The sequence below is a fragment of the Parasteatoda tepidariorum genome, chromosome 5 (genome assembly GCF_043381705.1).
Source record: "Parasteatoda tepidariorum isolate YZ-2023 chromosome 5, CAS_Ptep_4.0, whole genome shotgun sequence".
Taxonomy (NCBI): domain Eukaryota; kingdom Metazoa; phylum Arthropoda; class Arachnida; order Araneae; family Theridiidae; genus Parasteatoda; species Parasteatoda tepidariorum.
In genome coordinates this window covers 89065593-89089669 of record NC_092208.1, presented here as the reverse complement: position 1 = coordinate 89089669, position 24077 = coordinate 89065593, and the positions used below count along the sequence as shown (strand labels likewise).

The 24077-nt window shown below is 28.8% G+C and overlaps 2 protein-coding genes across 8 annotated transcripts in view; both read left to right on the top strand.

Annotated features, from left to right (window-relative positions):
• Positions 1-11273, top strand: part of LOC107442038 (Phospholipase D) — a 47802-nt gene extending 36529 nt beyond the window's left edge. For all 7 annotated transcript variants that reach the window (XM_016055488.3, XM_016055484.3, XM_016055485.3 and 4 more), the window contains exons 21-25: positions 972-1135; positions 5798-5865; positions 5953-6170; positions 7319-7442; positions 9425-11273. In XM_016055488.3, the coding sequence (XP_015910974.2) occupies positions 972-1135; positions 5798-5865; positions 5953-6170; positions 7319-7442; positions 9425-9649 (799 nt within the window). In that variant the 3' untranslated portion in view covers positions 9650-11273. The remainder of the gene's footprint in view (positions 1-971; positions 1136-5797; positions 5866-5952; positions 6171-7318; positions 7443-9424) is intronic.
• Positions 11274-20037: 8764 nt separating this feature from the next.
• On the top strand, positions 20038-22763 carry LOC107442040 (isoprenylcysteine carboxylmethyltransferase ste14). The gene has a single exon (XM_016055493.3). The coding sequence runs from the start codon at positions 20107-20109 to the stop codon at positions 20971-20973; it is 867 nt and encodes a 288-aa protein (XP_015910979.1). The 5' UTR covers positions 20038-20106; the 3' UTR covers positions 20974-22763.
• Positions 22764-24077: the final 1314 nt, after the last annotated feature.

Sequence of the window (24077 nt, the reverse complement as noted above, 5' to 3'; positions counted from 1 at the left end):
TTACTGAAAACTTTATGAAAACATTTTTCATTAGTTTAAATTTTTTTGGTCAATATAATGCAATTTTAATGTTTCCATATCGTGTACATTCCTTTGATGACGAAAATGTTTTTATAGTCAACTTTAATACAAACAAATTTTTATTGATATTTTATGGTAAGTTCTTAGTTTTTAAAATAAGGTGTGTTATTTATTTTTGGAAAAAAAACATGTGAAAAAATGAAGCTGTAGCATTGTTGCTGATAAATATTATATGTACTACTTAGGTATGTTTATAAAGATACTTTTCTTGTACCTTTGTTTTTTTTTCAATGACAAAGAATGAAGTATGCAAAGTACATTGGACATGGCCTACAGATAATTCGTGGTCTTTGTTTAATAATTTGCTTTACAACGTCAACATTAGCAAAAGATTCTATGTTTAGTAATTTTATTTGAAGCTTTGTTTATTATGTATATTTATTTATTAAAGCACTATAACTGTATTCAGACAATTTTCAATGTTTATAAGAATGTTATAAGATCTGTTTTTATTTTTGAAATGCTTCTTAAGTAGAGCTTTCAAGCAGCAGTTTGTATCTATCTTTTTAATTTGTATTTTCGACACTTAATATTCATCTTTTATAATAAAACCGTTTCTGTATAAAGCCACAAAAGATTTTTTACTATCTCATTCTTTCTCTCTCTGTATATATATATTAGGGGGACCGGAAAGTAATGTCATTTTCTCGCATTAAATATTCGTTAGTCTTAAAAACCAATTATTTTTCTCAATCAATTCCGATTCATTTTCAATCTGGCATTGAAAGTTAGTTGCTAACAAGGATGAATGCATTATTGATTAAAAATAAATTCCTGATAACAAATATCAAATACACCTAAACCACATTACTTTCCGGTCCACCTAATATATATATATACTCATGCACATGCATGTATTTATATCTATTCTTTTTTAAATATTTTCCTAGGGAAAAAGAGACCTTTAGAGTGTTTGTTGTCATGCCCCTGTTACCTGCTTTTGAAGGAGAAATAGGTACTGGAACTGGTACAGCTATTCAAGCCATTACACATTGGAACTATGCTTCTATCTGCCGGGGAGTAGACTCGTTATATCAGAGGTTACAGCGAGAAGGTATTTTAACACACTTAAGTTATTTTTTATGTTTCAATTTGTCAGCATTTTAAATCTAGTGATTAAATTAAATATTTTAATTATTTCATTTATTTAATAAAATGTCATTGATTTTAATCATCAATTCTTTAAGTTTTTAAACAAGTAAGATGTTTAGAAAATTAAGAGTTATTCTAAAGTTACAAAATAATTTAATACTAACAATAAACCAGCTTTTGCATTATATTTTTATAGATGCTGTCTGATAATAAAAAAAAACAAGAAAAGTGCAAAATTTTTTTAAAGCAAAGTAAAAATAAATTTAATAAAATGTACAGATTTTGTTGCCTTTCTTATATTTTGTGTTTGTATTTAATGTCTGAATGTATCTGTATAATAAGATTTTTTCTTCCTTTTCAATATCTTTGAAAAATACATTTTTTAAAACTTAAAAGTTTTAAACTTAGATATTTTCAGATGTTATGTAATAAATATAGATATGATATTATGAGCTTTGATATTTTTAGAAACTATGCTACTAGTTAATATAATTTCTGTTTGGAGGAGTTCTAATTGAAATGAGGATAAATTTTGTCCATTCGACAATTATTACATAGTTATAATAATTTACATTTGAATGTGCATTAGTTATATTTCCTAAAATAATCTTATAAAGATTTATTAATTTTAAAAACTTTTTATACTTGATAATTTTACTTAACAATTTAATTTAGAAAGAATTGAAAACAATTAAAATTTAAAAAGGATCGTATTCTAACCAAAAGACTATCTCTCTCTTTTTGAAATATCATAATTTTTCTTAACACTTGTTGTAGCGAATACAAATGAATTTGCTAAACAGTCAACTCCCAATTCAGTGCTTTGCAACTTACCCATTTTGTAATTTTATTATTATTACCATTCTTTGTTTTTAAAAATTATTAATATTATGATATTAAAAGTAAATCTACAACTATTGAGTACGAAATATACCAACTAAGAATCAAGATCAAAAGACAGAAATTTTAAGTACTTTTTCTCATTATGGATGATTTTAAGTGTTTAAATTTTTTTTTTTTAGTTTATTATTTTCTTTCAATGATGGGGCTTTGAAATTTAGTCTTTTTACGATCAGCGTCACCACTGAGCCTCAAAGGGTCAGTGGTTCGGGCACTGCACTAGTGTTCAATAAGTGGCATCTTAAAGCCCACTGAACTTGAGATTGATGGGGTTTGGCTCAAAACTACAAGGCTATGAAATTGAACATTGGTAGCCATAAGCCCAGAATTGGACCGGCTGTTCAACGACGGTTATAAAATAAAAATAGGTACCAGCTTGTCTGTAAAGTGAAAGTGGCCTGTGCGTAATTCTGGCCAAATTTTCTATGATCATGCCATTGGTCAATGAAATTATGTAGCCTTAACCTCTGTGACCCCCAGCTGACAATATTCTGTTGCGGGAATGATTTATTTGCAATCAGCAGAATATATTTAAATTATGCATTGATTAAGTGTTTTAATGCTTATTAAATTTTTTTCATGTTATTTTTTTTAATCTTTAGTTTTTTCATTGATTTTGAATACAACTGACTGCTAATCTTAAAAAGTATTCTAATTGATGTAAGATGAACATAGATTTCTATCAGTGATCATTAAAATAATCCACTGGCGGTTTAGCAAATGGGCAAAATTGAGGGAATGTTTCTCCCCAATACACTATGTCTCTATCTAATAGAATGGAAAAACCAGTTTTGGTTTGGGATGAAGACTGCAGGCAAGGGCGCCGGCAGAATAATATAAAAGGGGGTGCAACCCTCTAACAAACTCCCCCCCCCTCGAAAAATTTTTTTAAAAAATATTCTGTTAATACATTTTGTTTTGTTATTACGTATACTTTCATCTGTTAATTTTTTTCACCATACATTTCCTCATTATTAACTAGATATTTAAAAAAAAATACAAATTTCTCGTACTTGTAAATTTTGCCACGGGAAACTGTATTGATGTCGCTGGCATAGCTAGTGACTTTGAAATACAAATAACTACAAACAGTAGTTTCGTATACTAACGTGTTTGTGCATGTTTAACGTTGATATTTATTGTGTTGATGAAGTTTTACAGTTGTGAGAAGTCAGTTTGTGTTATACACCTTTGTTAAACTAAATAACTTATAGAAAATATAATATTATTTATATTTTATTAAATGAAATTTAAAAATGCAGCTTAGATATCTACCAAGTTTGTGCATGCTCAGTGTGCATTAAAAAAGAATCAAAGGTGACTCAGAATTCATTGAAAAAGTTATAAAAAGATTTGGATAACAAGCAAGACGATTACAATTATTGTTTGATTAGAAATTTTTTTAATTGTTATGTATCAATACTTACTTAATTATTTGTTTTTGAATAAAAATATTTTTAATGAAAAAATTTTATTACAAAATTGTTGTTCTGTATCTCTTTAATTGTTTAAAAAAAAGCCAGGGGGGTGCAAGTGCACCCTCTTGCACCCCGCTGCCGGCGTCCTTGACTGGAGGTAAAAATACGATTTTTTTACGTGCAGTGGGTTAAGCATAAGACAGTTAAAAAAATTTACAAAAATAAAAAAAAGTATTGCGGATTTAAAAATCCAAAAATTTCTTAAAACTTTAAAAAAAAGCTAAACTATATTGCTAATTCTGAAAAATAAATTATTGATCGTCAATTAAGCGTGCATACATAGCAACCAAAAAAAATTTTTTTTTTACTTTTATTGAAAAAAAAATATCATGCGGATTCTGTTACCCCTTTCATGTTCTAATAATCAAGTATAAAATAAATATTGTAGAGAAATTAAACTACTTATCCTGAAGAAGAATGTATGAATCATGAGTGCAAGAGAAGAGGTAATGCATTTAAGTGTTGGTAATGAGTAGAAATAATTGAAATCGATTGGAGATTCACTGCAGTTCATCTTCACTTCTTTATAGCATTGTTTTTTTCCAAGCAATGCTATATTAAATTGGATTGTTACCCAAGTGGATAAAGTTTAATTCCTGCTTGACACCTTAATATGATGGAAAATCCCACGAAAAATTTATCTACCCTTTTCAGATATAGGTTTGTGATCGTGTAATGAGCTGTTTGGGCTATCAAAATATCAGAATAACCACTTAAATCAGATAACAAATTGAAAAACTCTGAAAATTTTATGCGCAAAAAATCAATAACAAGATATCAATTTATATACTATTGATATTTAATCTAAATTTTTGAACTAAAATTTATAATTAAATTACCCACCAATGAAGAATATCACGCCTTTATAGTAACTAATTTAAGAAAAAACTTGGCTGTTACAATAATCGTGGTATTGGGTTTTAAAATCGCGTTAATGTGTTTCTCGATTTTGGATTTTAAGAGCGCGAAAATACAAATTGCGATATGGGATTTTTAAGTCGCGTGTGAATGTGAATCGCGATGCATAATTTTTAGATCGTGTGAATACGAATAGCGATGTTGGATTTTTAAATCACGTGAATACGAATCGCTTTAAATCTCGTTAATACTAATAATGTGTAGCTTTCAAATCAGGTAAATACGAAAATCGATGCTTGATATTAAAATTCCGTGAATAGGAATCGTGATATTAGCGATTTCTGGAGTTGTTTCAAATATTAAAAAACAGTGAAAATCCAACAAATCGAAAGGGAAAAAAATCAAATTGGCGGAAGAATCACGTGTATGAAAACGTCTCGTTAACGCGATTTAGCGAATGTTTCAAAATTTAAATATTTGATTGCAGAACTCTTGATTTTTACTTTAAATTTCAAAACGCTATCAAAACTTTTTGACTATTGATCTTGAGACCCTCACAAAAAAAGCATACCCTACTCCTAGTTTCTAGACCCAGAAGGTGATACAGAATTCCAGGGTAAACCCCTGCAATACAGTCTTATCTTTATTTTATTAATAATTAATAGAATACAATCACCCCTGCAATAAAGAAAAATGAGTTCTCAGCAAGGTTCATTGATTTAAGTCAACTAATTTGTGTGTGTGTGTTTTTTTTTAAAATCATTCGTTTAAATTGTTCTTTTTTTATTAAAAAAAAAATACCCTTGATTTTAAAAGTTATGAAGCATTTAAATGTGTGATATTTTAAATGATGAACTTTGTTAGTTTTAAAATTTATTGTTAAAATACTATGTTAATAAATTTCAATAAGTGAAATTACATTATTTTTTTGGTGTGTAATAAGTTAGAGCATTTTTGAAATGATATTTTTAAAAATTCTTATGGATTTTTCAAAGTGCAACAAAGAACTAAGAACAAAATAAAAATTTAATCTTTTTTTAATGTATCTGTAAGAAATAATTATTGAAAATGGATTTTTTAGTAAAGAAAATAATATAATTATAAACTTAATTTTTTAATGCATCTTTAAAAAATTCACAAAATCCAATTTAAATTTTAAATAAAAATCTGATTTAAATGAAATAAATTGCTTTTTTTTAAATCAGAAACCGTCTCAAACCCTGGTTCTCAGGCACACAAAATCTTCTTTTTAATAGGAGAATTATTTACTTGACACTTCACTTGTAGCACTCAATTTAGTAAATATAATAAAAGTGCAAATCACATTTATGACCAATAATTTTATTTGTGTTATTTGATTAATCTAAACACTTTTTTACATCTTTTAGTTGGTGATCCCAGCGCATACATTACATTTTATGGCCTCAGAACTCATGATATTATAAATGAAAAAATTGTAAGTTGATCCTCTTTAGTTTTTTTCTTCATGTGTGTAAAATATGTCCCTTTTTAATGTATTCCATTTATAACATCTATTTGTTAGGTATCTGAACTGGTCTATGTTCACAGCAAATTACTGATCGCTGATGATCGAACTGTCATCATCGGATCTGCGAACATCAACGACAGAAGCCTGTTGGGAAATCGAGATAGTGAAATTGCAATGATATTTGAAGACGTTGATTTTGAAAATGCAATCATGGATGGAAAACCATATCAAGCGGGTCATTTTGCTTGCAGTTTAAGACGAACCCTGTTTAGGTAAAAGCGTTTTCCTTTCTCATTGTGTAGCTTGCATTAAATGTAATTCTACTAATTTGTGATGTAATAATATTTACATAATGTATCTACTAACTTTTACTCTCTGTCTAATGAATTTTTTTAATTTTTTAAATTTTCAAATTGCTTCTAAAGTTACAGTTATTGTTTTTCAAGTAACAGTAGGCCTTAACCTTCCATTAGCTATCACAACACCATTGAGTTTAGTTAAGTTTTTTTTTTATATTTCTTGCCTTTTTTTTCTGCTTCTCCATTATTTTACATTTAAAAAAAATTCTCTCTAATGATATCTTTTTTAGTGTTCGATGTTTAGACTTTTGTCTTTAGTTTAATATTCAAGTTATAATAGTTATTCACACTTAAGTTTTTATGCTGTTAAGTTTTCGAACTAGACTTATTTTTTATTTAAATTTTTATAATGTTCAGAATTTTCTGCTTAAAGATCCTCTGTAATGTAAATCCTATGGAAGACATTCAGTACCATAAACATATTGTAGTTCTTCGGAGGTTGCATTGTCGTGGTCAAAAACTGTTTTCTTGTGTGCGTATATATATATATATATATATATATATATGCAAAGCTGTTGCTGAGAGGAGGAATAAAAACAGGTCTTAGGCAGGGAGATAGGATATCAATATTTACTTAACCATTATTAATGGAGAACAATCATTCAAGTGACACACAAATCGAAGTGCTCTCCAATAAAAATTAGAGGAAATCCTGCAAAGTTGTCCCGTAATGTTTTATCTTAGAGGGAAAGATGAAAACCTGGATAATTACAATTGTTGTATAAAATAGATAGAGAGAAAAGTATGTTTCTCACATTTATTAAAGGGAAAACAATAAAATGTTAATTAATGCATAACTTGAAGCCAAAAGTAGATTAAATGACTGAATGTGAATAATAAAGTGTGAGAAAGGGTTTAGTTTTTAATGTTAAGTAAGGAAGAAGATTTCGATAATGGAATAACTTTAACTTAAAAAGATTATAGTTGAAACTTTTTATGTTACGTAAAAACTTCTATGACCTGTAGCAGGATTTTTAAATCTAGAGAGAGGGTTATAATTTTCATATACCTTTTTTTTCCTTTTTTATGGTAGTAAGTATGATACTTTTAATATTTTTCAGAGAACATTTAGGACTTCTAGATAAAAGTTGCAAGACTATTGATATCCGTGACCCAGTCAGTGAGACCTTTTATAAAGAAGTCTGGATTAAAACTGCTGCTTTAAACACTTCCATTTATGAAAAGGTAATTTCAAAATCCATTTAGCCTACAAACTTTTACATTTTGTTAATTCTTTATGTACTAGTTGAAATTACTAGGTTCTTTTACAATGTACTTTTACAATGTACTTTTCCAAGTACACAGAAAGTGTATTTACGTTACTGTGATTGACCAATATTGTTGTTTATTGACTTCCCGTGTATGTTGACAATTATATGGTCGCTTTGGTTGTTGTTGGCGTATGCCTGTTAAGGCAGAGGGGTGCATTGTTCTTGTTTTCTAGTAGCGCCATCCATGGCCAAGAGTTCGACTTCTGCCACACACATACGTCATACACGTTTATAGGGTGTGACCCATTCATTCATCCACAGATCATCATTTTGACCTGAATCAGAGAACGATCAATCTCCAATTCAGTACCCCCAGAGGTATTGATTGGTAGCTTTGGTGAATGTCAGAAATATATACTTGGTTTAGTTAAGTGCCATTGCGCGGTATGCCCTACATCAATGTTTTTTAAGATTTAGGGCCACTGCCTGGTATATATTTGAAAGGTATGCCCTACATGAATGTTTTTTAAGGTCAAATGCACTGCCCAGTATGCATTTATCCAGTACTGTGAACACTGTTACTCCTTATCTATCCTCAGATGATATTAAAATATCGAATAAATGTAATAATCTCAACAAATAAATTAATATCTAATGGGCTATAACAAATATTTCGTACATTCACCAAAGGGAATATGTGATTGTTGACATTCAATGGTGGAATTCGACATTCTCTTTGATTTTGGTCATTCACGGTACATGTACACTTTAGACTTTGCTTATAAAATTTTTATACTTTTGAAAAGAAATATTAATTTTTTTGAAAATTGTTTCATTCTAATATATTTATGACTATGATACTTGTGTATTCTATTTTATGTTTTTACGACTTAATTATACTTTTTAATAACCTCACAGTCTTAAATCATACAAAATTATTCATATAATTTCATTACATCATATGANTAATAAAATCAAAAGAGCATAAAACGAAAGTGATTTTAATAAACGGCGGGCACTGTATCTCATATGAAAAGCTTTATATATGTATTTTTAAAGTTAAATATATTAACTTCAATACATTTGTATTTTAAAACTTTTTTAGCGTTCCTTGGCCACTCTTAATTTCTAGCCCTGTTAAATAGTCTCTTTCCATTCACACTTTTTGGATTTTATTATTTTTCTTAATATTTAAGTTCAAATTTATTTGTCAACTTTTTTTTTCTATATGATCTTCTCTCACTTTACTTAAAGTATTCTTGTATTTACGTTAGGTATTCTTGTATTTATTTTCAAACATTAAACATTAGTTTTATCTTTTGGAGTGTGGGTAAGGGAATCAATAATTTTACTGTGATGATTTGCATTATTTATTGCTGTTATCATAGAATTTTATATCTAATAAAATCTGGAATAAAATTTATAAAATTATCAAAAATATATAGATTTATGTTTGTTTTGATAAATTTCCTTGAAAATTACATATTATATTTTTAATTTAATCTAAATTAAAACTTTTAGAAACTAGCCAATTATTTATTTTTAAAATAGGTAGCCAGTTAAGACTATTATATCAACTAACTGAATAATTTTAACCTGTGAAGACTCAGGAAAAAAAAACTGAAACTGAAAATAAGAAAACTAAAGCAATATACCATTCCTTTACAATGATTGTAGGTCCTGAGGACTAATAATAATTTTTTTTGTGATAATCCGAGTCAAATATTAGCATTCCTTGACGACTCTTAACTTCAAATCCTGTTTAATAGTCTCTTTCCATTGACATGTGTTCCCCTTTGAGGATTTCATTATTTTTCTTAATATTTAAGTTCAAATTTATTTGTCAGCTTTTTTTTTCTATGTAACTCTTGTGTTTACTTAAGGTAATTGTATTTTTACTTTTCTTTGAGTATTCGTGTATTTCCTTTACTTTAAGTATTCTTATATTTACTTTAGGTATTCCGCTGCATTCCCTCTGATGAAGTTCGAAGCTTTTCTGAACTCAAGGAATATCTTAGCAAACCAGGTATGGTGATATCTGACCCATCTTCAGCTAGCAGTTTACTCTCCAATGTCCAGGGACATTTGGTACTCTTGCCATTTTTCTTTCTCTGTAATGAAAACTTAACTCCATCTGCTCGAACTAAAGAATCTCTTATGCCTGTCTGCCTTTGGACATAGATCATTATAAGAAACTATATTATTTCTTTATCACTAATAAGTTTACAATTATTTTTGTTTATGAATCTGTTTTTTTTTTGACAATAATTTTCAAGGAACTTTTCTAAAAACCTTTGGCTCCAATTCAGATGTTTGTTGGCAGATAATTATAAATTATGAAAAGTATAATGATCAATGTCACCTTTTAATTACCTCAATGTGTGATTTAATTAAATAAAAAGTCTTCCAATTCGAAAATTTAATATTTTTGCAAAATTTCTTGACCATTCTGGAACATGACAAGTCAATAAATTGTTTTTGATACTGTTAAAGATCCAGAATTAATTTCTTCTCTGAACTTTAATTTCGAATTTATTTAGATATCAGAATGCAATTGTTTTTCATGTTCGTTTTTATACTTATGTTTCCAACTTATGACAAAAACTTTTGATTTTTTGTTTATAATTTCTATTTTATTATTTCTTAATACAACTATATAAACCATAGTGTAAATACTTTATGTATGTTACACTACCTTTTGGCTTATTACCTGATAGTTTTGGTTTGTAAATTTCACTATATATAACTAAACTGAGAATATTTGCTTTAAAAACAAATAAATCGAAAATCTGAACGCTTTTAGTGAAATGATAACGAATTTTTCCTGAATTCCTATTATTTTTGTTTCTCTGGCTTGCTGTAAATAATATTTTAGATAAATTTCTTGGAAACTCGATCATTTAAATAAATTAAAAGTAATATATCATTGATTAAAAATGGCAATCATTTTTATGAAAATTTTTAGATTTAATTTTGATTAACTGGAATAGTAAGGAATTAAAAAAAAATGTTTTTCAATTTATTCCAATAAAGAATGTACAAAGATTAGCTCTAAAGAATCCTCTGTAATATTTAAAAAATTTTAATTGCTCATGTTATCTAGAATAGATTCTTGTTAATGTATATATGTTATCTTATATTAATTACGTTTTCTGAAACAGTTTTAAAGTCTAATTATTTTCCCTCTTGTTAGAGATACTGAAGAAATCTCTTTGTTTCCCCTTGATCTTTATATATATTGTGATAACATGTTTTTGTTAAAATGGAAGTTTTGTATTAATTATAGTTAAATGTTAAGTAGAATTGTTAATTAATGAAGAAACTTTGTTGTTGTTATACAGAGTTGTTATGTAGTAGTCGCCTTAATTATATCTGCCTGTTTTTTTAAGCCTTGCCAAAAAATGAAAGAAAAATCTACACATTAGTTGTCGCTAATTAATAATTTCAATAGCATTTTTGTTTTTTCCTTACTTAATTATTAGTTTTTGACTTTTAATATGTATAATAATTTTTACTCTATTTTTGTTGCGGATTTTAAAAATATAGGTTAAAAACGGTTACTACACAGCAGTCTGTTTTATTGATATTGTTGATATTCATGCGTTCTACAAGTGTTAAAGTTACATTACGAAAGCATTGTGAAAGTTTTTGGAAAAAAAATCGGGGTTACCAGGATATTTGAGAGGCCTTGAATTTTGTTAGAAAAATTGGAGCCTCGAAAAAGTTTTGAATTTTACGATAGAGTGTCCCAAAAGTTTTTAATTTTCGCAAAATAATTTTCAAAAAATAACTAAATAAATAAAAATAATATCTTTCGTACGGAAAAACATGAAATAAAGCTTAAAATGGAAGTGATAGATATTCAGATTACATCCCATCTCTATGCTGTTTTGTTTGCTGAAAAGTTAACTAAGCGAGAGTCTAGGAGTCTGATTTAACTTAGAAAAAGACCATTTTCCTTCTTTCTTTCTTTCCTGTGATTGGATGACAAAATGCAAGTAAGGTGTGGGGGAAACCAAAAGTGAAATTTTTTTTTAACCAGACCACGTCTAGTATTAGCCACTTATAACCACGTGTAGCATGCATTAATTTTCTAGCAGTTTTTTTAAAACTGTTTTTTATTTTATTAAGGTGCAAAAATTAAATATTATTATTTTGATTTGGGTGGAAAAGGAGCCAAATTCCCACATTTTTTCCTTTTCCAATACCTGGTGATTTCTGATCAATGCAATTTTTAATGCTATCAATTATGAAATGTAAAGAAATTTGCACTGAAAAAATTTTATGAGAATTTTTTGTGTTTTTGTTTCATTTTAAATGTATTTATTGTTGTCTTAATTTCATTATTACGGCGGGCTACTACTGTTATCCTTCATATAATTAATTTTTGAAATACGGATCATTAATTTTTTTATTGTTTATGTCCAAATTTTTACATTTAGTTTTTACCATTAATATATAAAAATATAAAATTTAGTTTTTCAGATTCCCCGAATTTTCAATAAGACATCATGATTCTCATTAAAATGATAAATGATTTATACATCAGGATTCGTATTAAGTGCTCTACAAATCGCGATGTGCTTAAAAGTTTTCAAGTAATCACACATCAGGATTCGCATGAAAGGAATTTACAAAACATGTGTCAAAGATTGCATTATAGTGAATTGCAAATCATGCATTGCAATTCTCATTTAAGTGATTTATGAATCACGCTTTAAGATTCTAGTATTAGAAGAATTTAAATATTGTGCACTGCGACTCGCATAAGATGCATTTCAGAATTACCATTCATGATTAAGGATTTGATTTTAATTGCTTATTGAATCAAAAACCGCTATTGGTATTAAAATGTTTACCAAATAAAGCATCGCTATTTATATAAAAATGATTAACGAATCACACATTGTGTTTCGCATTAAAATGATTGGCGAATCATTCAAGACGTTTCACATTAACCATGCATCACAATTTATGATTTGTTAATTTGTGCATTTTATCAATTTGTATCATTTGCTCTTCATACTAAACATTTATCGCTATTAAATTTCAATATTCAAGTCACACATTGGGATATCTAATTTAAGCAATCTTCGAGTCTTTTTGCTTCATATAAATTTGATTTAACTCCTGAACAATCGGTTAATTTTCAAGAAAATTGTCATAAAAATGCCTGTTTTTTCATACCCGTATATTGTACGCGTATTGATTAGTGCTGCCATCTATTTTAAAATAAACTGTTTACAATTACCTTAAAAATATCCTGGTACTGCCATCTGGTGTGTAAAATGAGAAATAAAATGCTTTCTGGTCAAAAGAAATGAATTAATTTTATTCTTATTGGCACGTTACTACTGAACACTCCAACCCGGAAGCATCACGGGAGCGAGAAATAGAGGGCAAAACCTTACCCTGTCATTTTCATGGGAGGGAGAAGGAAGGGGTTAATGTATCACATCGCGATTCATATACATGTGATTAAAAAATTACTCACAGTGAATCACAGTCACAAAATTTCAAAAATCATCTCATTATCTATTTTTTAAAAAATAAAGCTTTTAAGCCTTAGTTTGTTATCTGTAAAATATTGCATTACAACAAATTTTGTTATAAAAATGCATAACTGATATCCTGAGATAACAAAAATAGATAGTGTGTTTATCAACTTGAAACAGATCTGCTAAAATGATACATTTTGGTAAATTAACTAATAATTAGTAATGATTTGATGTATTAACTTGCTCATTTTCTATAATAAAATTTTATTTAACTAATTAAAAGTCTTAACATAATAAATTATTTGTTATTATGTTTGTGTAATGTAATATTATTTTTGAATTAATTTTATGCTTCGTTAAATTTTTCATGAAAAGTTTCATTGATGCTAATTTTTAAAATTGCAAGCATACAATTGTTAATTGAAATTGTTTTTTGATAGTCTTCAAACTTATTTGAAGCAGAAACATAACTATCTGATACTGATGCATAACTGACAAACATAACTGATTTGAGCAGTAACATAAAGCATAGCTGGGGGCTACACATATTAAACAATGCTGCAACTATTAAACTATTTAAAATTGATGAACTTAATGTATAAATTCTTTTTTTGTTGTTGTCAACTAAGCATTGTGCTTTTAAAATATAGAATTTCTATGTAATTATAAAATCTGTTTGATAACATACTAACTATATTAGTAGTAGGACTTACTGAGGGCCCTAAACACAGAGGTCCCTTACTTTTAACCAAATTTACATGTTGTTTAATTATGAAAAGCTTTTAAATTATTTACAGCATAAGTAAATTACAATAAATTAGTAAATTTAAGGTAATTCTAATTTAAATTTTTGTTAGCTATGTATATGCATATTAGTTGAAATCTATTTTCATATTATAATATGCGATACTCTAACCACTTATCTAATTGTCTTAAAATATGTCTATGTGTTAAATTTGTAGTTTGCCATATAACAAAACAAAACAAATCCATAAGTATGTACCAAAAAATTTGTGTGTACCATTTACATACATAAAAACTTTGAAACTACCTCAATAAAATTTTGACGAAAGCTTTCTCATTAACCCTATGTGCCTAAAATACTTTTAGATATTTTTTTACTAAAATACTTTTTAAAAAAAATTGGTAGCAATGGTATTTTATTATAAAAAATTTTTCAAAAGCAATATAGATATATTTATCATTATGTATTATTAATATAAACATTTATATGTTGTTTACTCGTAGCCCAGTACTTTTCTAAAGCTAAAGTGGTAGACAATTGGAAGAAATATCCACTTTGTATAAACAAAAATCTACTGCTGCTTTTTTGCGTTTTTTCTTCATACATTGATCATATTTAATGATCAGTAATAGGTTATTCAATAACTTATTCACATCATAACTTGCTTAAACAAAACCAGAGGTAATTTTTGTGTTTAAGATAATGTATTAATTGTCTAAACTTGTATACAAGATTGTATTTTTTTATTTTAATATGTGAGCTGAAACAATTTTTTAAAAGAAAGATGCAAAAACAGAAGATGCAAGTTTTTACTAATATTATTTTAAATTCAACTTCTAATGACACTGTATCTAATTAGAATCTTTAATATTTTTAGTAACAGAAACCCATTTAATGTATATATCCTAAAAAAATATTTAAATTAAAATATTTTAATATGTCTGAACTCTGTCTTCATTTTATATAAAAAATACAGTGACAAAAACTAATTTTGCAAACTTGATGTGACTTTTAAATGCTTTTAATTAATCAGTATTTTTGTACTTCTGCTCAAATATTACTAGGCAGCTTCTAACAAAATTATCTTGGCTGTACTTCAATTTTGCATGAAAGTACTTACAGATGTGGTGTATTTACGTACTGAACTTTTGTTCTTTTTCTGTAGTAATTATTCTTCCAGCATGGCATGTTCTTAACAATGAGTCGATTTACAATAAAATTTAGAAGAGATCTGAGTAAATAACGTGTTGTAGTGATACAATAGAAAATGAGAAAATTATGAAGCGCTTGAGCATTGTGCTGGGTATCTCAAAATGATTGATGATCTGTAAAATTAATTTTTGAAAAGTTGAAGGTGAGGAAAAAGTATAAATTTGCTGTGTTCTGCATAGAATTTTTGAATTTATTCTCGCTAAATTTCAAAATTAATTGTAAAGTTTGAGGGAAGATGAGGCTGCTGGCTGAGAAAAAAAAACATTTTTTTCTGCTGCTTGTTTGATATTTTAAAGAGTAATGATTACTGTGGCATTTGTTAATTTTGTTTTTAGACGCAGACGGATCCAAATAGTGGCTGTTTTGAAAACATTGTTTCATAGTTTTTCTTTCTTAGCAGTGCCACCTGTTGTTGAAATGTGCTACTAAATTTGAAATTTGGTGAGAATAAATTTTTTGGTTTCCTAAAAGGACATAGTAAAATGTTTATTTATATCTTTTGTTTTTCAATTTTTCAAAACAGACACTGTGTTGGTTTAAAGTTCCAGTATGCATTACTACACACTGTTATTATTCTCAAATCACCTTATTTTTGGATGGAAATTAATGAAAATTATGTTCAGTCTACAGATCCTGGCATGTTTGCGTGGTTTTTTTCACAAAAATTTCACTTAACATGTTCATTTTTTCTGCTCTTCAGTGTAACCTTACTAAAGCTTTTCTAGTCTATTGATACTTTTAAACCTAGTCTTTTCTGTTGCCATTTATAATCCTTTCATTTCTGTAAAAAAAAAAATTTGTTCGCCTTAACATACCATTGTCCAGTTTTATATTTCCTTTCTTGGAAACTTGACTCAATTTGTTCTTTCATTATGTATTATGAGTGTTTGTTGTTTTAACTCCCTTTTACTCATTTAGATTTAAAACAAAATCATTCAATATTTTAAAACTTCAGTTATTCGTATTGAGATTACAAAGGGCATTTTTTGCAGTAGAAAATGACTGTGATATATATACATATTTGACAATAGGTCTTTTTATACTATGAAATCTGTTATGCTATTTTCTAATCATAGCACAATGTTAGCAATCAATGTTTATTGTGTGTTTAATAATTAAATTTTGTATTTATTGCTCAAAATTTATTCATTTCTTTTTATTAATAATGTGAAGTTTCTTCCTGTTATATACTATTTGATTTGGTGCTGTTTTTTCTCCGGAGGATTGTTTAGTTCATTTTAGGATATATTAGAATCATTCTGAGAGAATTCATCATATTCACAATTATACTAATGTAACTATACATTAAATATGCATGCATATTCATTTTAAAACATGTTATACATTTTTATTTTTAAACAAGATAATCAAATATTATATTTGTTGAATCTCATGTATTTTGTTTTCAAAGTATTTAACTATCATTTTTATGTACATTATTTCTTTCTTATATCTCACAAAGTTTAATAAAATTGTTAATAGTAGAACTCTTTTAGTAATATATTATGAAATGCTAGATTTGGTGCTATTAAAAAATAATAATTGACGTAATGTATATGTTTTTTTTTTTAAATTCTTCAAAAACATGTTTAATTTATTATTTTTAAATATTATATGCTTTCCTGAACATTTCAATCAGTAGTCTTCAAATTAAGAAGAAAAAAAAAAGACTGTTAGTTCATAAAAGATTGTCAAACTTGAAAACTTATTTGTTAAGTTCAATTTTTATTTATTAACTTCGATTGTGATAAAAAAATTAAAAAGAAAATTTTTGAATTGAGAATTTCAAAATTGTTTTAAAGGCAAGTAGCGGTGAATAAAATCTTGATAGAAATCCCCCCCCCTGTGGATTATGAATATGATTGGGACAAGAATGCTCCTCTCCCTATTTTCAATGTTATAGCGAAATTTTTCCTTATTTCATTTCATTGCTTAGCAACCATAGAGTTTAAATCAAAGAATTTTATTAAACTCATCTCATTGGGATTGTTTCCTATTTATCGGCACAGATTAAAAATGTCTCTGTTGAGACATGAGGTCCTATAATCAAAAGCCACATTGCCTTGAAATTGATATTTATTCTTTCTTGACCAGTCATTCATTTAAGTATAAGTTTTCAAAATATAATTAGAATAAAATTTTTGTTCTTTGCAAATAATTTATTACTGTGTAAAATTTGTCATACTTACTCATTAGCAACAGGTAAATTCTGGTTCGATCATGCTGTAGAATTTTGCAGCTATCGATAAAAAAAATTATTGACGGATGAAAACATTACGAAAATTTATAAATATAAAATAAATGAGCAAGAACTTTTTAGTTAGCAAATGAAAAGTTCTTGGTTACATGCAATAAAAGTTACATCAACTTGGGAGCATATTCTAAAAAGAAAGGGATACTTATTTACCCTGTCACATTACTATATTTCAGTAGTTGCAATATTGTTAAAAAAAATTCCCTGGGGGAAGTGGGTGGTAAAAAATGGAAATGATTTCAATAATAATTCAAAATTTACAGTTTAAATTTTTTTAATTATTTCCCTAGAGTAAAAAAAAGAAAAAAAATCGTAAATATTAAATTAAATACTCATACGCACATTTACATATCATATTTTATTAGGTTTATTTATCATATAAGACTTACAGTGAATTATGATTAGTATTTCCTTAAACTTTCAAGTTCAAAGATTTAATTGAACTTGAGAGTTTAATTAAATCATTTTGTTATACTTTTAATATGAGTCAGCTATTTCTTTATTATTAGAGACCAAATTTAGCATTTCATTTATAAAATGAGAAAAATCTGAATTTATTATATAAATGCTAATAAAACTATTTTATTTCAATTACTAATGTAAAAGTCAAATTTGTTTATTATTGTTGGTGGATTGTATATTACCGTATATTTGACTAAACTGTTGTTGTATTCCATATTATATACTGAAATAAATATCATACTATTTCATTTTATTTATTTGAGTGTATTACTTTTGAAAGATATATTTCTCTGGTAGCGTTACGATCCGCAGTAAATTTAAAAGCTGATAAAAACAAATTTATGAAAACTTTAGATAACTAACACAATTACCATCAAATTATCTTTTAATCAAAGATTCTTATGCTGAATATCGGTGCATTAAGTTAATTAAATCCAGTTTGTTTGTTGACCAATAATGATTGTTAAGACCTTTTTTTTCCCTTTGTTCTTATGAAATGCATAATCCCAAGGAAATGAAGCCATTTTGGTGGAAACACATGAGCTTCGGGCTTTTGATTGTTGATGAAACCATTCAATAAAGCCTTGATGAATCATTTGAGGCATTTGGTTTAATCTTCATGTTAAGGTTTTTTTTTACTATCTTCCCCCACAACAATATTGAATACCGTAATGATCCTTAAGAATTAATTGAATAAGGAGCAACCAACACCATGGAACGAGATTTGGGTTTCACTGGTGGAGAAATTGGAGAACGTGGAGGTGATTTTGGATCTGCTGGTTTTGGAGAATGTGGTTTATCTATTACTTTCTGGATCCAATTAAAGTTGGAGAAACAGAATCATTCATGGCTTCTGGGGAACCCTGAGGTATAGCAAGCATCTGCGACACAGGTGCTTCTATTTCCACGTCTGACAATTTCCCTTTCTTCTTCTTCAGTAGTAGTAATGTTAACGTGAATGACCGAAATCAAGAAAATGTCGACTTTCACCGGTGAATGTCTGCAATCACCTAATCGCTTTAGTGAATGTCCGAAATATCTGTCGTATCCGATTTGATATTAATTTATTCATTTATATTATTGAATTTATTCGATATTTTAATACACAGAAATTCTGAATCAACGAACTTGCAGGAACGCCCAGAACGAGAGTCAAACCTGCTGCAGAAACCTAGGGGTCAGTTCCATTGCAATCCATGTACTCCAACCCCAACCGGAAAGCCTGCTCAGCAAACAGCTCGGAACTTAATTCAACTCAACAAAAAAGTTCACTAATGATTAATTATTGTCCAACAGTATATTACAAAAAATAGTATTATAAAACAATTTTAATAAAATGCAATATTTAATTGAACTTCACAAAAATACAAAAAATGATGTACAAAACGTATTAACAAAGAACGTATTTTATTTACAAAAATGAATTGTAATGGGTTCAAAATTTATTTGTAATATTCTAATATGGAATCTTAATCATTGATTCCTTTTTAAAAAATTTTCATACTATGGCTCCCAGTCCTTGTCTTAAATTTGGTGCTTGGTTGAAGTTGCTCTTGATTCTTTCTTTACTGTTGTTTTTCGAATTAAAAAATTCAGAAATATATACTATTCTGTAAAGAAGATGTTGTTGTTAATTTACGTCGCACTAGAGCTGCACAATGGGCTATTGGCGACGGTCTGGGAAACATCCCTGATGATGAGCTTCTCACGAATCCTCACAATTTTGATCCTCTGCGGAGGGGATGGCACCCCCGCTTCGGTAGCCCGACGACCTGCGCGCGAAGTCGAGCACTTTACGGTAGCACAGTTTAACGAGGACCAATACCGCACACCCTCGGTCCCTACGCAGACTGATCCAAGTGGTCACCCACCCGCACACTGACCGTAGCCAGTGATGCTTGACTTCGGTGATCTGCTGGGAACCGTGTCTTAACGATCAGTCCACTGCGGGACATGTAAAGAAGAATATTCTATAACTATTACAGTTCTTACAGCATGCAATCACGAAATCGGAAGTTATGTTAACATAACTTCCGATTGTTGATAATAGAAAGGTAAAAACTATTGAAAAACTCTTCAAATGTTGGGCGCGTTCTGTTCCAGAAATATTTATCAATGTTCTAGGTCGTTTTTTCTAGTTTTTCAGCATCTTCCTTAAGGAAATTTTGCTTTTTATTAGCTGCTAAAATGGCGTCCTATTCTGCTAATGATTCTGATAGAACTAAATAAGAACTTAATAAATAAAAGCCTGAAAATATCTATCCGCTTGAGGGCGTACTTGAGCGATCGTGAAGAATTACGGCCGCTAAAACAGTTCCTTATTCAAAAGGTTACAAGCGTTACTGAAAAATCCTTTTCTACACTAAAAATATAAAAAAGGTTACAAGCAGAGTTAAAAGTTATTTCTTTACAGCAACAACGTAAAATGAAGTGAAATAATTATCTAACAAAAAAATCAACAATCAACATGGCTATTAGTACCAACGGTCGAATAAGTTTATATTGTTTTTGTGTTAATCTAACTGTGTTACTAGTTCCATGTCTAGGATATTTATCACGAACATTAAAACTAGTAGTAGAAGACTACTGGATTATTATGTCACTCGTTTATGCTTTAGGAATTCAGCTACATATACTTACAGTTTACAAAAACAGAGGCTATGCTTATAAAATTGCTTGGCGATCTGGTTTACTTGGTTTCTTTTTCGGATTAGGAATTTTAATCGCCTGTTTAGCTCAGCCTTCTTGGAATACTTTTGGTTTTTACGTGTCACACTTAAGCTTTTTCCATTTTTCGGAGTATCTTACCACTGCAATCATCAATCCTAAATCACTTAGTTTAGATTCATTCCTTTTAAACCACAGTAAAGAATACGTCATGGCAGCTGTTTTCAGCTGGCTCGAATTCTTTCTGGAATGGTACTTTTTCCCAAATTCAAAGGTATTCTCTTTAATTGTAGTCCTGGGTTTGATTATGTGCATCGGTGGAGAAATGATTCGTAAAGGAGCCATGTTTACTGCCAGAACAAACTTTAACCATATTATTCAAAGTCATAGAGAAGAAGGTCACGTGCTGGTAGTGCACGGTATATATGGATGGTGTCGACACCCTTCGTATTGCGGGTGGTTTTTGTGGTCCATAGGTACACAGGTGACATTACAAAATCCATTTTGCTCAATTGTGTACGCAGCTGCATCGTGGAGGTTTTTCAAACAAAGAGTGGTCGAAGAAGAAATAACTCTTTTGAATTTCTTCGGCGAAGACTATGTGAATTATCAGAGGAAAGTCCCCACCGGCTTGCCGTTTATTAACGGTTATAGACTAGAACTTTGAAAATAACAACATTAATTTATTTTGATATGTAAATTCAATTTTATTGCTCCATTTAGTTGTCCATTCTGCTCTATTGTATATGCAGTTGCTGCGTGGAGGTTCTTCAAACTGAGAGAAACAACTCTTCTGAATATCTTTGGTGGTGACTATGTGAATAATCAGAGGAAAGCCCCCCACTGGCTTGCTTTTTATTAATGGTTATAGATTAAAGCTTTGAAAATAACATCATTATTAATTAGTTTTGATATTAAATTGCAGAGATGCGCAAAAGAAAGTGCATAAATAGTCATTTTGTGATTGTTGCTTGATATGTGCCATACCCGTTGCAGCTTTAAATGACTTCAAAACGCTAGGTCTATAATTTTGAAGATGAGCTACCAAAAATTGCTCATTTGTGGATGTATCTGGTAGGTTTTTTTTTTAAAACAAAAAAATTTTTTGAGCAGAATTAATAATTCCCTTGGTTTGTATTTCACTTACTAATTTTACTTATTATATTAAAAGCATATGAGTGCTGCAGTTTTAGCAAGACAAAGGGAACCTGTTCATGCCAAGGTACCAAATGATTTATTAACTTGAACATTTAAAAAAAAAAATTGCATTGTGATTTGACCAGAGGTGGCATTGAGTTATATTCCTCGAGTGGGTCCCTTTTAGTTAGTTTCTTGAATGCTACTCCACAAAAGGTTTTTGGTACAGGTACTGTTAAAAAATCTTTCATAACAGAATATATTAAAACTCACAGTCAAAAGTCTCTGGACCATTGTATGAAGTTTAGTTTTTGTCACTTAATATTTTTCTTAATGACTAAGTGATATAAATCCCATTTCTGTTGTATTATATTGATTCCATGGAAAAGTTTGATACCCTTTAATGAGAGTCTCAACACTAACTGACATAGTAACACTTTCAACAGATATTTTGGTGATCGACAGATACAAATGTGTTGTATAGAATTGAAAGTTTTGAATCATTCTCTAAAGCTTTTTTTTTCTGTTTTAAGATACTGATTAAAGTGTATGTAGATATTTTGGAATTGGTTCACATAACATCACGGTCTTTTTGATGAAAGATTTAAAAGTATTTAAAACTTTTTAAATTTAATGTATTTAAAAGGTTGACTGCCTTATTACTCTGTTTTTTGATTTTTTACAATGAATGAATAAAAATACAATAGTGGGTAAAAAACTTTTTTTTCTTAAAACATTTCTTCTAAAGGTATTATTTTGCACGTAATGATTAATGATATAAAAAATAAATTGAAAAAATTAATTCGAGAATATATGATCAGTGTTTTCATCATAGAAAAAAAATGGGTGAGAATTTCTCACCCTTTCTCAAAAACAGGGTGAGATTTCAGAAAGTTAAGTGAGATTTCTAAAAACTGAAAAAATACAAATAGACTTGAAAAAAAAATTTCTTTTATTATAATACATTTTTAACGCCTAGTATTTATTAAAGCATTGAATATTTTTGCTCCATCATCATAGAAAATTTTTCTTTACTAGGCATTTGTCCATCTTACATTAGTGCATAAAAAAATTTGAACGTCTTACATGAAAAAACCATACCTACACTAAACACGTGGTTGCAGAAAAATGTGTTCTGAAAGGGGTTCCGTGGTTCGGAGGGGTTGTGCTCTGTTGTTCGAAAAGGTTCTGAACAATAATAGTAAATAGTGAAGCTAGATAACGGGGCAAGTGTTGAAAATAATGAAGATCCAGGAAGAAATGTGAAACGGATTTTATTCTAAATGACGTAATTCGAAGCTTTTTCCAAAATGCGAGAAATTCGCGAATTTTGAAATTAATTTTTAGAATGAGCGAATTTCTCGCGGTAATCATTTTTTAATGCGAGAAAAGAAAAAAATATGCGAGATTCTCGCGTTCTCGCGCTGTAGTGAAAACACTGATGATAATTCTTCATACATTTTCATTCTTCTTCATTCATTAGATATTTTTATTTTTTGAAATCTAGTGAGTTATTCAAATATAATTAATTAAGGCTGTGGGACATGCACTTAGATATTATAAGTAAACATGCATCCTTCTTACCGCTTAGCCAAGCCAATTTTATTTTAATATCTTACACTGATGATAATGTTTAATTACAGGATTGAAACAGCTGTACATCTTTTATTATCTTTGTTTATAACATTTTGTTTATTCCGACACAAACATCTTCCATCGTGATCAAAGTAATACTGATTTGGTAATACTGATACCCCCCAACTGATTTGGAATAACTTTTTTAATAGAAGATATTTCTTTCATCTGTGACTTAACAACAAGTCACATGTTCACTGTTTTTCCAAGCGTAGAACCTTCAAAATGAATTAAAAGGTCAGATTTTGCTGTCCTTCATAATTTGCCTTATTTTTAACATAAACTTTTTTAAGCTAATTTTTTCAAAATTTGAAAAAAAGAAATACTTTTACCAAGTGAAAATTATTACAAAGAACTTTAACCCATTGTTTTTCATGCGTCCATTTGTAAACTAATGTTAGAGTTGTGGGATACGAACAAATGCTGGTAAACTTAAAAGAGAAAATAGCCTAAATTTTTTATTTTATTACCGTCGTCGAACAGCCGACCCAAATTCCGTTTTTCCGACCACTGATGTTCGACTCCGTAGCCTAGTAATTTTGAGCCAAATCCAGAAGGTAAGGGAACTCATAGATAAAGTATTGTGAGAAATTTGCCTTTGTGGTGAACTTTTTGATAGAACTAGCTCGCATTTGCGTATGTGGAGTTTAAAATCACGAAGTCCACATTTGCATAGAGTGTAAAACCACGAAGACCTCACAACAAGAGGACTCTGACACATGATTCGCCTACCACTTAGTGTCTTTTACGTCAGAACTGTTTTCGGTGCAAGCCGAATGTGGAATTCGTATCAACTAACCATCACCTCATTGGAAGGTGAACGTTCTATCCCCTGAGCCATCACGGCATTAAAAAATTTACAGAATTATATATTTAATGGGAATAAGCCTATTTATTTATTTGAACACCTTTTTTTCAGCACAAACAATAAATTTTTAACATTTGCAAAATATTGTTCATTTTTTTCCCTCTTTTTTTTGCTAGTGAAAGTGAATACAG

Excerpts from the sequence above, each read along its gene's own strand:
- LOC107442040 (XM_016055493.3), top strand. The coding sequence starts at position 20,107 with ATGGCTATTAGTACCAACGGTCGAATAAGTTTATATTGTTTTTGTGTT.